Raw genomic sequence first — 13,095 nt, forward strand, 5'->3', positions numbered from 1 at the left:
ACCCAGTACCGGAAGTAGCGGTACTCGGATCGCTTATAAAAGTAATAGCAACAAACTTTAGACCAGGATCTACAGCATATACGAATTTGGTGCATGTGGCTCGAAAGCCCTAGGAGGAGTTACTCTTGATAATTTTTTGTCTAAGCTTAAATAGGAAATAGCTTTTCTACGAAGCCAAAATAATGAGACTTACACACCGAGTATCCCGTTCAGAACCCCGTTTATTAACTGCTCCCGGTGTTACACACAGTCACAACATAACTGTATTGGTACAGTAGCATTACACTGCCCTCTAGTGGCCATAAAATACAATGTACAAATCTCTATACAAAGTTCGTTTAAAAAAGATCTTTCCTGTTCAATCTCAAAAACGACTCTTCAGTTTGGTGAATCAGTTCCAAATGTTCAAGAGATGTTTTGAGCCGAATCAAAGAATCGACAAATTGCTGTTTGTACTACAATATTTTTTCCAGAAGCCTTCATAACATATTACGATGTTATACCTTTTTTTAAAAAAATCACAGACCACAAAAAATTCCCCTGTTTAAGCACCTAAACGACTCCAAAGGTTCCAAAACGTTCAAGAGCCGATTTGATAAACGGATTTAAAGAATCGATTCATTACCAAACGACACACCAACACTATTCACCAACACTATTTATAAGTCAGGGCTATTCAGTTAGTTTGTCATGTGGGTCAGTTCATGAAAAGCGTCCCAAACGAGGGCCCGTGTTGTATTTTGAAACTGCATTAGAACATGAAATGAAATTTAAATGCAAATAAAATAAGTTCACAATATGGAAAATATCATTGTTTCATGGTGTTTTTCTCTCACAGGAGCGCGCGCTCGCGTCACTCAAACAAAGCCACTTGACTCCTGCTCTGTACTGCGACTGCGCAGAAGACTGAACTGAGCGAAAATACAGTTTATTAACAGTTTATTCTTCCACTTCTGAAGTCTGTCACCATATTATAAAGGATTGAGGAAGGAGTGTGAATAATTCCAGAGTGCACTGTATGTTAAGTGGACTGTTAAGCAGAAAATTGTTAAAGATATAAGATAATAAAGGTCTTTTACACACAGTAGGTTGTGTTTCCACCAGCAAGCAGCACAGAAAGACAGAGCAGTTTGAGTAAAGTTTATTATTTCTGAGGAGACATTGAACATTTTTATATCAACTATAATAAACCCATCCTAATAGTGCATACAGTTAAATAGTCTGTTTCTACATTCTGCATTCATTACTGTTCCAGTTTCTGCACACAAAATGTCCAGTGTAGCTCAGGGACAAATTCAATCTCACACCTCACTTATAGTTTTTATAAACACTTTTACTAACATTTTATTTTGGATCACAAAACCTCACAGGTGAGTTATTACTACAAATCAAGACTCCAGCGTATAGAGGCTGAGTGAATGTGGTGTGGACTCTGTGGAGGAGCCTCATGGTGTCAGAGATGCTGTAGAAGGACAGAGTTCCTGCACTGTGATCCACATACACTCCTATTCTGGAGGATGATGGACCTCGGAGCTTAGTCTTAATGTTGTTGTGCCAGAAAGAGACAAAGGAAAAATAACAACGCAGACTCCAGGACTGACTGTTGTATCCAAACCAACACTCATTACCCCCTCCTTTCCTGCTGCACGCTTTATATGACACTGATATGAACACATCACCGCTCCTCTCCACCTCCCAGTAACAGCGTCCACACACACTCTCCTTACACAACACCTGAGTATAGGAGTTAAATCTCTCTGGATGATCAGAGTATCGCTGTCGTGTCTCACTGCATGTCACCACTCTGTTCTTCTCAGACAGAATGAGTCGATGATGTGCTGTGTTTGGATCCAGAGTCAGATAACAGAAATCTACAGTAGTAAAATGTCCACATGTTAGATGTTAATCACAGGATTTATAATAAGTGTGTGTGAGACACCTGTCTGTGTTTCTATCCTCCTAATGCAGCTCTATAAACATGGATCAGATTTAGATCAACAATACAGACATTTAACACTGTGTGTGTGTGTGTGTGTGTGTGTGTGTGTGTGTGTGTGTGTGTGTGTGTGTGTGTGAGAGCCTGTGTCTGTGTATATTTGTGTGTGTGTGTGTCTGTGTGTGTGTCTGTTTGTGTGTGTGTGTGTGTCTGTGTGTGAGTGTGTGTGTGTGTGTGTGTGTATCTGTGTGTCTGAGTGTCTGTGTGTGTGTGTGTGTGTGTGTGTGTGTGTAAAACCTACACTGCAGAAAATCTTCTCTGCTCTTGGGTTCTGAAGGTAAAACCATCTGAACTGCTGCAGCTTTGGAGACACAGAGACAAAATGGAGACAGAAAAATGACGTGGAAACAGTTTAAAGTGTGAATGTGAAAAATTTGCTTCCTCACTTTTATTTCAGATGTCAACAACGTCACCATCTCAATTTATTTATCAGCTACGATTTTCTCCAAAAATGTAAGATTTGTACTTTGTTTGTCTGCTAAATTGATCTTGATGTCATTTACAAGACTGATGCTAATACTGTGTGATTTTCTGCAGTCTTGTTCCTGCTTACTTCTTATTTCTGTTAGATGAATTTTATGGCTCTTTTTACTGTGATACAGAAACAATGTTTGTTTGTTCACCTTCTGGTCTGATTTTGTTGAATTCCTCCTTACAGATTTGTTCGACTCGTTTTTTCAGACCTGAGAGAGATTTCCTCACTCCATCAAATGAGAGATGTTGATTGACAGTGAAGCTGAGTGAGTCGTCACATCCAGGAGAAAAACAGAGAGACGGGAAACTCTACAGAGAGGAAACACATCATAGAGAAGGAGAAAAGTGGACGAGAGGAACGAATGAATCTCAGACTGAATCAGAACAAAGACACACTTGTGATCTCAGACAGGAACATTTCTTGTTGCTGTAATGAGCTTTTAGGAGGAAACTTTGTGAGGAACAGCGCCCTCTGTAGATCAGACAGTGAGTGTTACCTGGAGGAAGTGGAGGTCATCGTGTGTGTGTGAAAGCTGCTCCAGCTCAGTGACTCTCCTCTTAAGATCAGCAATCTCCTGCTCCAGTTGATTCAGGAGTCGTTCAGCTCGACTCACTTCAGCTTTCTCCTGAGCTCTGATCAGCTCCGTCACCTCCGAGCGCTTTTTCTCCATGGAGCTGATCAACTCAGTAAAGATCCTCTCACTGTCAACTACTGCTGCCTGTGAACATGTCTGTAAGGACACACACACACACACACACACACACACACAGATCCATTTAAAGATCAACTCTTTATCTCACAGTGACTCTATAATGTGTGTGTTTATGTGAATCTCTCAGTTTCCTCCTCACCTTAATAATGTCCACAGTCTGTTTCAGCTCCTGCACCTTCTTCTGCTTCTCCTGGATCCTCTGCTGGGATTTTATCTGATCCTCCTTTAACTCATTCTGAGACCAAATACAATATGTTTAATTAATAGAAATAAAACTAAAATACAAAGAATTGTAGCTGTAATTAAATAAGAAACTAGTACATTGTCCCCAGCACACATCATCACACTCATCACCCTCTCCTTTCCTGCTGATCTCTTTATATCAGACTGCTCTTAACATGGTGCCCTGTGATGATGTGGAGTCCCACCAGGGTGAACTCTCCTGGTTACCACCAGAGGCTCCTCAACCTGGATCAGGACAAATATATCTAGACCAAACTCTGAGCAGAAGCTTCCGAGATCTCCAGCTCAGGGTTCTTTTTACATTTCCACAATCACTTTCACTCACTCGTTTAGTTGAAGGTGTTGTTTGTACTCGAAAATGACCTTAAACATCTTCCACTGGTATTACACCATATGTTATATGTAAATATATAATATTTTACATTTTAAATTAATTTTTTTTTAATAAATTTTACACTTGAATTGTATGTGTATTCATTTATTATTATTATTATTATTAGTATTATTATTATTATTATTTTTTTTTGTTTGTTTTTTTTAATTTATTTATTTTTATTTTTTTATTTTTTTTATTCTTATATATATTTATTTATTTTTTCTTGTTTCCATACTTCTGTAAAGTTGCTTTGAGACAACGGGAATTGTTAAAATAAATTGAATTTGAATTTAAATTTGAATTTGTAGTGTGTGCATTTATAAATATAATGTAATTATAAATGTCTATTAAAGAAGCTTCATAAAAAAAAAAAATAAATAAAAGTCATCATCATTATCATCAGTGTCATGCCGTTGGCTGTTTAAAGTACACTGACTGGTCTGAGCTGTTTTACACGTCTTTACAAAACACATTTTGACTTTTACTAAAAATCCACCTTACACTGAATGACAGTCATATAACCAATCAGATCACCTCAATAGAAATTAGTGTCACGTGCGGGGGGAATAAAAACAGACCCAAATGCAGGATAGCTTAACTAAACAGGGTTTTAATAAATAAAAAACCACATAACACACAAACTAGGACACCGACTAGACAGGACAAAGACAACAGACAAAACAAGGATTCCGCACTGCTCAAGGCAACACGGCTTGACTAAATACTAATAATAATCAGACACATGAGGGACAGGTGTGCAGAGGCGGGGAGGAAGAGACAAGGGCGGGGCAGACACGTGAACACGGAACGTCAACAAAAAGCACATGGCCAAAGTCCGGGTTGAGTCCTGACAATTAGATTAGAAATAGAATTTATAGAAATTGACTTAAAAAAGAATATTAATATCCAGTTCTCACCTGTTTTTTAGTTCTTTCTGCTTTAGCTGAAACTGTATCATGACCTTTGTGTTGATCCATCGTACACAAGTAACAGATGAGGCTTTGGTCAGTACGACAGTAGATCTCCATCAGTTTGTCATGTTCAGAGCAGATCTTCTCTTGGAGCTCTGCACAGGCTTCAACTAACTTGTGCTTCTTAAAGGCAGGAGACTGATAGTGAGGTTTAAGATGATCTTCACAATAGGAAGCCCGACAATCCAGACAGAACTTGACAGCTTTGTGTTTTCTCCTGGTGCAGGAATCACACTCCACGTCTCCAGGTTCAGCGTAACAGTGAGCAGGAGAAGCAGCTTGGAGTTCAGACTTCTTCAGTTTCTCCACCACTTCAGCCAGCATGTTGTTCCTGCGTAGAACAGGCCTTGGAGTGAAAGTCTCTCTACACTGAGGACAGCTGTAGACGCCCTTCACATCCTCTTGATCCCAGCAGCCATTAATACACACCTTACAGAAACTGTGACCACAGGGAATAGTCACTGGATCATTCAGGAGATCCAGACACACTGGACAGCTGAACTGATCCACAGAAAAATGATCTACTGAAATACTGGCCTCTGCCATTTTCCTGCACAAAGGAGAGAGAGAGAAAGAGAGAGAGAGAAAGAGAGAGAGAGAGAGAGAGAGAGAGAGAGAGAGAGAGAGAGAGAGAGAGAGAACTATAAGTTTCGTTTTTCTCTGAAATGAACTTCCTGGTTCAGTGTGTTATAGTGTAACAGAGAGAGGAGGTGTGGCTTTACAGAGAAAAGGAGATCAGACTTTAACCACTCACACACGCACACACACACACACACACACACACACACACACACACACACACACACACACACAAATTGTGCATTGCATTTCATTCGGTTTCCAGAAAAAAAAAGCTACTAATTTGTAAATATTTCACACTTGTGATATGCCTTTGTCCAGCAGGGGGCAAAATCTGATCTACCAACAAGCGTCACACACAACACACACACACACACACACAAGGGTGTCGATTTGGGTAGGGACCTACCAGCGTAATATATATATATTACAGCGCAACTTGTGGAACCCAAACGGTTAACAGATCTACCCCCTGCAATGAATCCCGCCTCTGTGACTCACCTCTCATGATTGGCCTTTGTCTTTTTTGAGTCCTGCTCTTTAACCCATGTCACTGTTTGATTGGCTTTGTCTTTCTCGCTAATGTGTTGAGGTAGGAGGCTGCAGCTATATTCCGTTGTATGAAGCAATATGCAACGTGATTATGCAGCTACTGGTATGTGAGTAAGAAAGTATTCTTATAACAACAGTTTTATGCACAAAATACGGGGAATGTTGTCCTCACCAATGCCAAATAAATTATGTCCCCACCAATGTCAAATAAATTATGTCCCCACCAATGTCAAAATGAAACTTACGCCATTGCACACACACACACACACACACACACACACACACTCATATTCAAATCATATTTGTTTTCTCTCTCTTATTTATGAATTTAGTTGCATCAGTCAGCTCTGACCTGGGGATGTGCTGAATAATATTTGACTGTGTGTGTGTGTGTGTGTGTGTGTGTGTGTGTGTGTGTGTGTGTGTGTGTGTGTGTGTGTGTTTTTGTTAGCCCGTTTTTGGTTGATCAGATGACCTCTAGTGGGTAAAATAGATATTACAAGTGTGAAATGTTCACAAATATAAGGTGATTATTGATGATTATTGTAGAGTTTTTGATTTATAAGCATTCAAGTCAATTTGACCTGGAGAACAACAGGTGCTAGTGTTTGCTGCCATTAAAAATGGTAAAAATGGTTTCAAAACAATATCCTGGCTTTGAAATATACCAGTCTGCAATATTTCATCAACTTTTGTGCCGCTATAGTGAAAATAATTCAGAATTTCTGTTTTTATTTATTTATTTATTTATTTATTTATTTTACTAAAAAATTTGGTATTTTTGTACATTAATGAGGTTTATTATTCATTCATTCATTCATCTTCTACCGCTTATCCGAACTACCTCGGGTCACGGGGAGCCTGTGCCTATCTTGTTTCCTATCTCAGGCGTCATCGGGCATCAAGGCAGGATACACCCTGGACGGAGTGCCAACCCATCGCAGGGCACACACACACACACACACTCATTCATTCACTCACGCAATCACACACTAGGGACAATTTTCCAGAGATGCCAATCAACCTACCACGCATGTCTTTGGACCGGGGGGAGGAAACCGGAGTACCTGGAGGAAACCCCCGAGGCACGGGGAGAACATGCAAACTCCACACACACAAGGTGGAGGCGGGAATCGAACCCCGACCCTGGAGGTGTGAGGCGAACGTGCTAACCACTAAGCCACCGTGCCCTGAGGTTTATTATATCAAATATAACAAAAAATGTGGGCAAAATATATGTTAATATGTTGGAAACAAGTTAGACTAAAAAGGTGAAAAACAAATTGCTATCATTTATACCTCATTTTTTATAAGCAGTCAACCAGACCAGGTCAACTTGACTCAGTGCTCCTAAATTGCATAGAAAAGCAGGAAAATACAACAGGAGGGTTAAAAAATGTAATATCCCAGTTTCTCTATATTGAATTAACAATAAAATAAGTGAAGTATTTTTTAAAATTATACACCTAATTTATCCAACAAACCAATTTCTACAAACATTTAAAAATGATATCAGTCTTGTACATTCTGTAATATAAATAAAGAATCTGCACCTTTCTTTTGATTGTATGTGCACTCGTTTTTCATGTCGAACATGTTTATGAATCATTATGTGGGGCAAAAATTAATATACAGAAAAATGATGTATTTTTTTATGAGGAAAGTAAAATGGTGAATTTTTTTCATATTTTATAAATATTTTAAATATTTTTATATTTTATTTTAAATCTGTTTTATTTGGAAAGTCTCATATCCATAAATGTAAAGTGGTCTGAAAAGAAACCAAACATTTTACATTTTAAGCTGGAAATGAAAACTTATTTTAAAACTTTAAAAGGACTTACAAGCCAAAAAGCTGTCAAAACTATGGACTTTTACAAGGCTGTTAATTCCTCTTATTTGTATTTTTCTTTTTCTTTCCTTTATGTTATGTTACTATTCTAAGTTTTGAATAATGTGGCATTGCATTTTGTTATCTGTTATCATTTGTTATTAAATAAATAAATAAAAAACATCGACTTGTCATCTCTCTTATGTTTGATTGTATTGGCCTTTTTTTGGAGGTGAGTTGTTTATAGTCACAACTATGGCTGTAAATCCCCGTTCTGCCCACCAGAGGGAACTGTTGGCCGAATATTGACACTTCCGGTTCCTACTTCCTGATCAGTGATTATATAAAGTACGTGTTAACAACGTCACAGTGTGAAGTATCGTCAGTGTTTGTGTGTGTTACTGAGCAGTGTTATTTTCTGCTAAGTGTGTTTTGTGTAGGTCTGTTTTCTGTTTATTCCCGTTTTCTCCTTTTTTTCTTGCCCTTTTGTTTTTGTTCTCCCCACTGACTGTTTTTCCGGTTTATTGACGTGTTTTTTTTAGATTGTTTTGCCTTGAACTCTATTAAACTCTGTTTCACCAAACATTAGATTAGATTAGATTAGATTAGATTAGATTAGATTAGATTCAACTTTATTGTCATTGTGCAAGGTACATGTACAGAGCCAATGAAATGCAGTTAGCATCTAACCAGAAGTGCATAGATGACTTATTTACAAGTGTCAGTGTAATAAATCCTGTTTCTCACTCATTACACTTATTTTGGCCTTTTTTCATAGACATGGCTGCTTATTTATTCTTGATGGATCTGGCAACACAAGAGGGAAAGAGCTGAACTGTTATTAACAGTTATAACAGTTATAATAGTAATAATGTTTAACTTAATAATAATTTAGTAGGTGGTTCATTAACTAATTATTAACTGAATTAAAATAACAAACTTGTGCCATCACCGCTCCTACCGAAAGTGAGAAAGAAAGGAAGAAATAAATAGTTTTTTTCTCTTTATCCATTCTATCACATTTACAGGAAGGTTTGTGTTGTGAAGATTTCACAAAGAAAAGATTTTCCTTCTCCTTCATCTCTCTCATTACAGAGCATTAGAATGAACTAGAGGAAAAACAAAGTTATACATGAGGATGTTAGATATGTCATTTATTTCCCCTTTTATTTGTTTGGGTAATTTATTAGTTTATAATAATGAATAAAATTCAAATATTAAATTTAGTTTCAGCTGAGTGTAAATTCGTCTTTGTGTGTTTTGGTAAAGTTCATTTTAAATATAGACAATAAGGACATAATTCAGTCTAACACAACAGAGAGATTTTCTTTTTCTCTCCTCTTTTTCAGAGGTAAAGATATTAGTGACACAATGATCTGGAATCAGTTCAAGACAAATTCACCACCTGTAAAGCAGCTTACCTGTAGGTGTGTCTCCTCATTCAGGTGTCTACTGTACAATCTGTCATCATCCCGAGCAGGAGAAATAAACCTTTTGCTGCACTGGATGTGTTTTCAGTGCTGACAGATTTCTGTAGTCTAGTATCATGTTTAACACTTAGGTTAACCTCAGCTCACCTCAGGTTAGCTCAGAGGTCAATAAACCCAGTTACTTGTAACCCAGACACTTCCAGTCTGACTGTAACCAAACAGCAATGAGTTGCCATGTTCTTTAAAGTCTGAGACTTTCTGTTTTTATAAAGTAATAAAGAGCTTTGTGTGGATTTAGGCTGAATTTTTGTATGAAATAAACCACAATAGATGCCTTTTGTGTTTTCTCTTTTGTTTGAACATCTTCGAATCACTGCAGCTTCATTATCCGAATCAGATCTTTGGCTTCTCGGCCACGTGACCTCATCACGCAAGATCTTCTCCCTTTTTATGTGGTCTAAATTTCTCTTAGGTCAATAATGTTTAAGGAAGTAGGTTTAAGGCTCCATAAACACACACAGGGTGACTTTAGTGTGTGTGGCCGGTCTGCCTTCTGTCATGTTTTTTTGGGATGTAGAAGGAAAACAGAGAACTTGGAGGAAACCCATACAAACATCATGGTAAATGTGCACAGGAACCCAGCAAGTTCAAAAGCTAAGCAGAGCTCAGGAGTGATATGAGTCAGATTGGTGACAGGTGAAGCAGCAGACGTGTCCTTCTTTTAAACATATTAAACCTACTGTATTTTTAAACTTACTGCACACCAATAAATAAAATCTCACATGTTCTGACTCTCACACGTTTTCTACTGTGTGAGTCTCTGATCAGTTTACTGTTACAAACATGATCTGTATTTATATCTGTATTTATTTACTCAGTTATGGTAAATACTGTTCATCAGTTATTACATAGTTCATAACTGAGGTTTTAATGGTTTTCAGTTATTCATTTTTAATTCTATTTTATTGAGGTGGAATTTTAGAGCTGATAAAGTTACAGCACTTTTACTGTTGCTGCTGCTGTGTGAGACATTTACACCAACATTTATTTACTGTCATTAAAAACTCACACCATTTGTGCAACATTTGGAAGATGTCATTTTATTGATTCTTATTAGGATTCCTTATAGACATGGTTGTTTAAAAAATTGTTTTATTTTTTATAACTTTTCCACTGATTTATTTTCCAGCCACTTGCCATCTTCTGCTTTGCTAGTAAACATGGTCTCAGGTGGAGGCACAGGCTTTGGGGGAGACACAGGTTCGGGTGGAGACACATGTTGGGGTACAGACACGGTCTCCGGTGGAAACATGCTCTCGTGTGGAAACATGGCTCTTCCTCCCAGAAGCTTGTTGACCGTAGTGTCTCAGCCTTCAACATCTTGTTCCTGAATTGTAGTCTGTGGGAAAAACAAGTTGTAGTTAAATTGTGAATCTCCTAGAGATAGTTTAGGTGTTAAATATCTGGAGTTAAATGTGAAAACACCATTATAAGAACCTTAGACATTTTTACTGTAGTGCTTTTTTGATTTCTTACCAGTGTGGGCTTCCATTTGTGCAGAACTGGCTGGTGGTTCTGAGGAGGCTGGGGAGATGGGAGGAAGTATTCTTCTTTAACAGCCTTCACCATTGGGGGTTTGGGGTAGAGGTCGGATGGCAGGACGTGGTAGTACACTGGGTAGAACATGGGGCAGTACACAGGGTAGTACACAGGTTGGTACACAGGGTAGTACACAGGGTAGTACACGGGGTAGACATCGACAGGGATGTGTACGAAAGTCAGGTCTAGTGGCAGGCACATAGTGCACTATTTCTTCAGGCTGGAACTTGTTGTTTTTTAGAGAAACTGATTGTTTCAGAAAAACAAAAAGAATTGAACAGGTTCATACTGAGGTTTACTGATGAAAATAATGACACTTCTCTTCAGAAACAGACCTGAATCTATTACTTATTATACTGTATCTTCCGCTTCTGTGTTAAATCATCATGTCTAAGGCTTTAGTGCTCCCTAAGACAATAAGCTACTTGACTTACAATTTAATATGAAATAATTATAAATGTAGATGAATATTAAACTGTACAAACTTAATGTTAAACTACACAGTATGAATGGTTAAATTAAAGTGTGTTGTGTGAAAAGTTTGGTGTGTGTTGTGTGAAAAAGTTTGCTGTGTAAATCGTGAATAGTAAAAGTCTCTCTAAATAGTCGCTCGCTCGATGAAGTTTGCTCACTGTGTTTGAATTCGAATGTCAGCATTTGAACACTCAAGAAACAGGCAAGAGTTTGGATCGGAGCGAGTTTGAGCAGGGCAGAATTGCCAGAATCTCCAAAACAGCAGGTCTTGTGGGATTTTCCCACCATGGTAATGGTTCAGGAATGGCTTGTGCATTAGTACAGTGTGTAGTCTACAGTACATACCGGTGTGTAGTACAGAAATGTACATTTTCCTCCAGACACACACACATACTGCTCCAGGCACAACGCCGTGTCATCCTACAAACATGAAGCAGCACCTTGTGCCAAACCTCCATTGATATGACATACAGCTGTCTTAGCCGCTAATATGTTAACATGCTAACGTGTTTACAATCTGTTATTCTGACTTGATATTTCATTCTTTACACCGCAGTCTGGTGTGAACTGCAGTTATAACTGCAGCAAATCACTATAAAAAACAAGGTAGGATTTTTCTGTACGTTAGCTAACGTGAAGTGGTTTCTGAATCCTGATCATTAAAATGTCAGACGCACTGCCACTGAAAATGTGGCTAATCTTTTAAAGTGTTTCTTGCATTTGGGGAGTTTGGTATAGTAAGAAGTTGAGACAGATCAGGCAGGTTATTTGTGAATCTGTCTTTAGTGGTCAGAATAATAGTTCTACCGAGTCGATAACGTGGTGAGACACAGTTAGTCTGTTCTACAGGTAGTGTGTACAGTATGAGGTAATGGTCTGTGATGTCATCACTTTGGGGTATGATATCTATATCAGTGACATCTATTCTGTGTGATATTATTATATTACATTGTACTTTCTGAAATTAAATAAAGTCGACTAAAGTTTGATAGAAAACAAATAAAAAAAGAAATTCAATTTTATAGACTGAAGTACATGAACAAATCATTAAGTAATTATTTTACTTGCACCTAACGGTAGGTGATGCATTCGTTCAGGTGAAGAACACACACAAATTTGGCTACTGTAATAGAATTGTGGTCATGTTTAACATTGTGGAATAAATAACATTAACAATATGGAATAAAACACTTGGGACAATAGGATGCAAGGCAGAGTTACAATCCCAAATCTTTCTTTAATCCTACATACTTTTCATATTTCCTGTCTTCACAGTGTGGACCAGGACAATATTGGCCATGAATTCTCTCATAATCAGTGTCTATAGATTATAAACGTTAAATCTATTTAGAATAGTATGTATATATGTATAAATATCCTGTCTAAAGTATCTTGGCTCAATGGGTTAAGGCTATGGGTTGTTGAATGGAGGACTGGGGTTCAAGACCCAGTGTTGCCAAGATGCCACTGTTGGGCCCTTGAACAAAGCCCTTAACCTTCACTACTCCAGGGTTGCTGTATCATGGCTGACCCTGCACTTTGACCCCAACATGCAAAGAAAAGAATTTCACTGTGTTAAATGTGACAAATCCAGACTACTAAGTGACTCCTGCTCTGTACTGCGACTGGGCAGAAGACTGAACTGAGCGAAAATACAGTTTATTATCAGTTTATTCTTCCACTTCTGAAGTCTGTCACCATATTATAAAGGATTGAGGAAGGAGTGTGAATAATTCCAGAGTGCACTGTATGTTAAGTGGACTGTTAAGCAGAAAATTGTTAAAGATATAAGATAATAAAGGTCTTTTACACACAGTAGGTTGTGTTTCCACCAGCAAGCAGCACAGAAAGACAGAG

The 13,095-nt window shown here is 38.0% G+C and overlaps 1 protein-coding gene across 3 annotated transcripts; it reads right to left on the reverse strand.

The window, feature by feature from the left end:
- Window positions 1-1,126: 1,126 nt before the first annotated feature.
- Window positions 1,127-5,423, reverse strand: LOC132857631 (E3 ubiquitin/ISG15 ligase TRIM25-like). Of its 3 annotated transcripts, XM_060887580.1 has the most exons (7): window positions 4,720-5,423; window positions 3,323-3,418; window positions 2,968-3,201; window positions 2,597-2,779; window positions 2,500-2,509; window positions 2,238-2,297; window positions 1,127-1,871 (listed from the first exon to the last, which is right to left on the reverse strand). In XM_060887580.1, exons 1-7 carry the CDS (start codon window positions 5,317-5,319, stop codon window positions 1,345-1,347), a joined length of 1,710 nt encoding a protein of 569 aa, XP_060743563.1. In that variant the 5' UTR covers window positions 5,320-5,423; the 3' UTR covers window positions 1,127-1,344. The 3 variants fall into 3 exon arrangements, with proteins under 3 accessions (XP_060743563.1, XP_060743562.1, XP_060743561.1); XM_060887579.1 differs by lacking the exon at window positions 2,500-2,509 and having other exon boundaries at window positions 2,238-2,291; window positions 2,620-2,779; XM_060887578.1 differs by lacking the exon at window positions 2,500-2,509 and having other exon boundaries at window positions 2,620-2,779; window positions 4,720-5,422.
- Window positions 5,424-13,095: the final 7,672 nt, after the last annotated feature.

The sequence above is a fragment of the Tachysurus vachellii genome, chromosome 15 (genome assembly GCF_030014155.1).
Source record: "Tachysurus vachellii isolate PV-2020 chromosome 15, HZAU_Pvac_v1, whole genome shotgun sequence".
Taxonomy (NCBI): domain Eukaryota; kingdom Metazoa; phylum Chordata; class Actinopteri; order Siluriformes; family Bagridae; genus Tachysurus; species Tachysurus vachellii.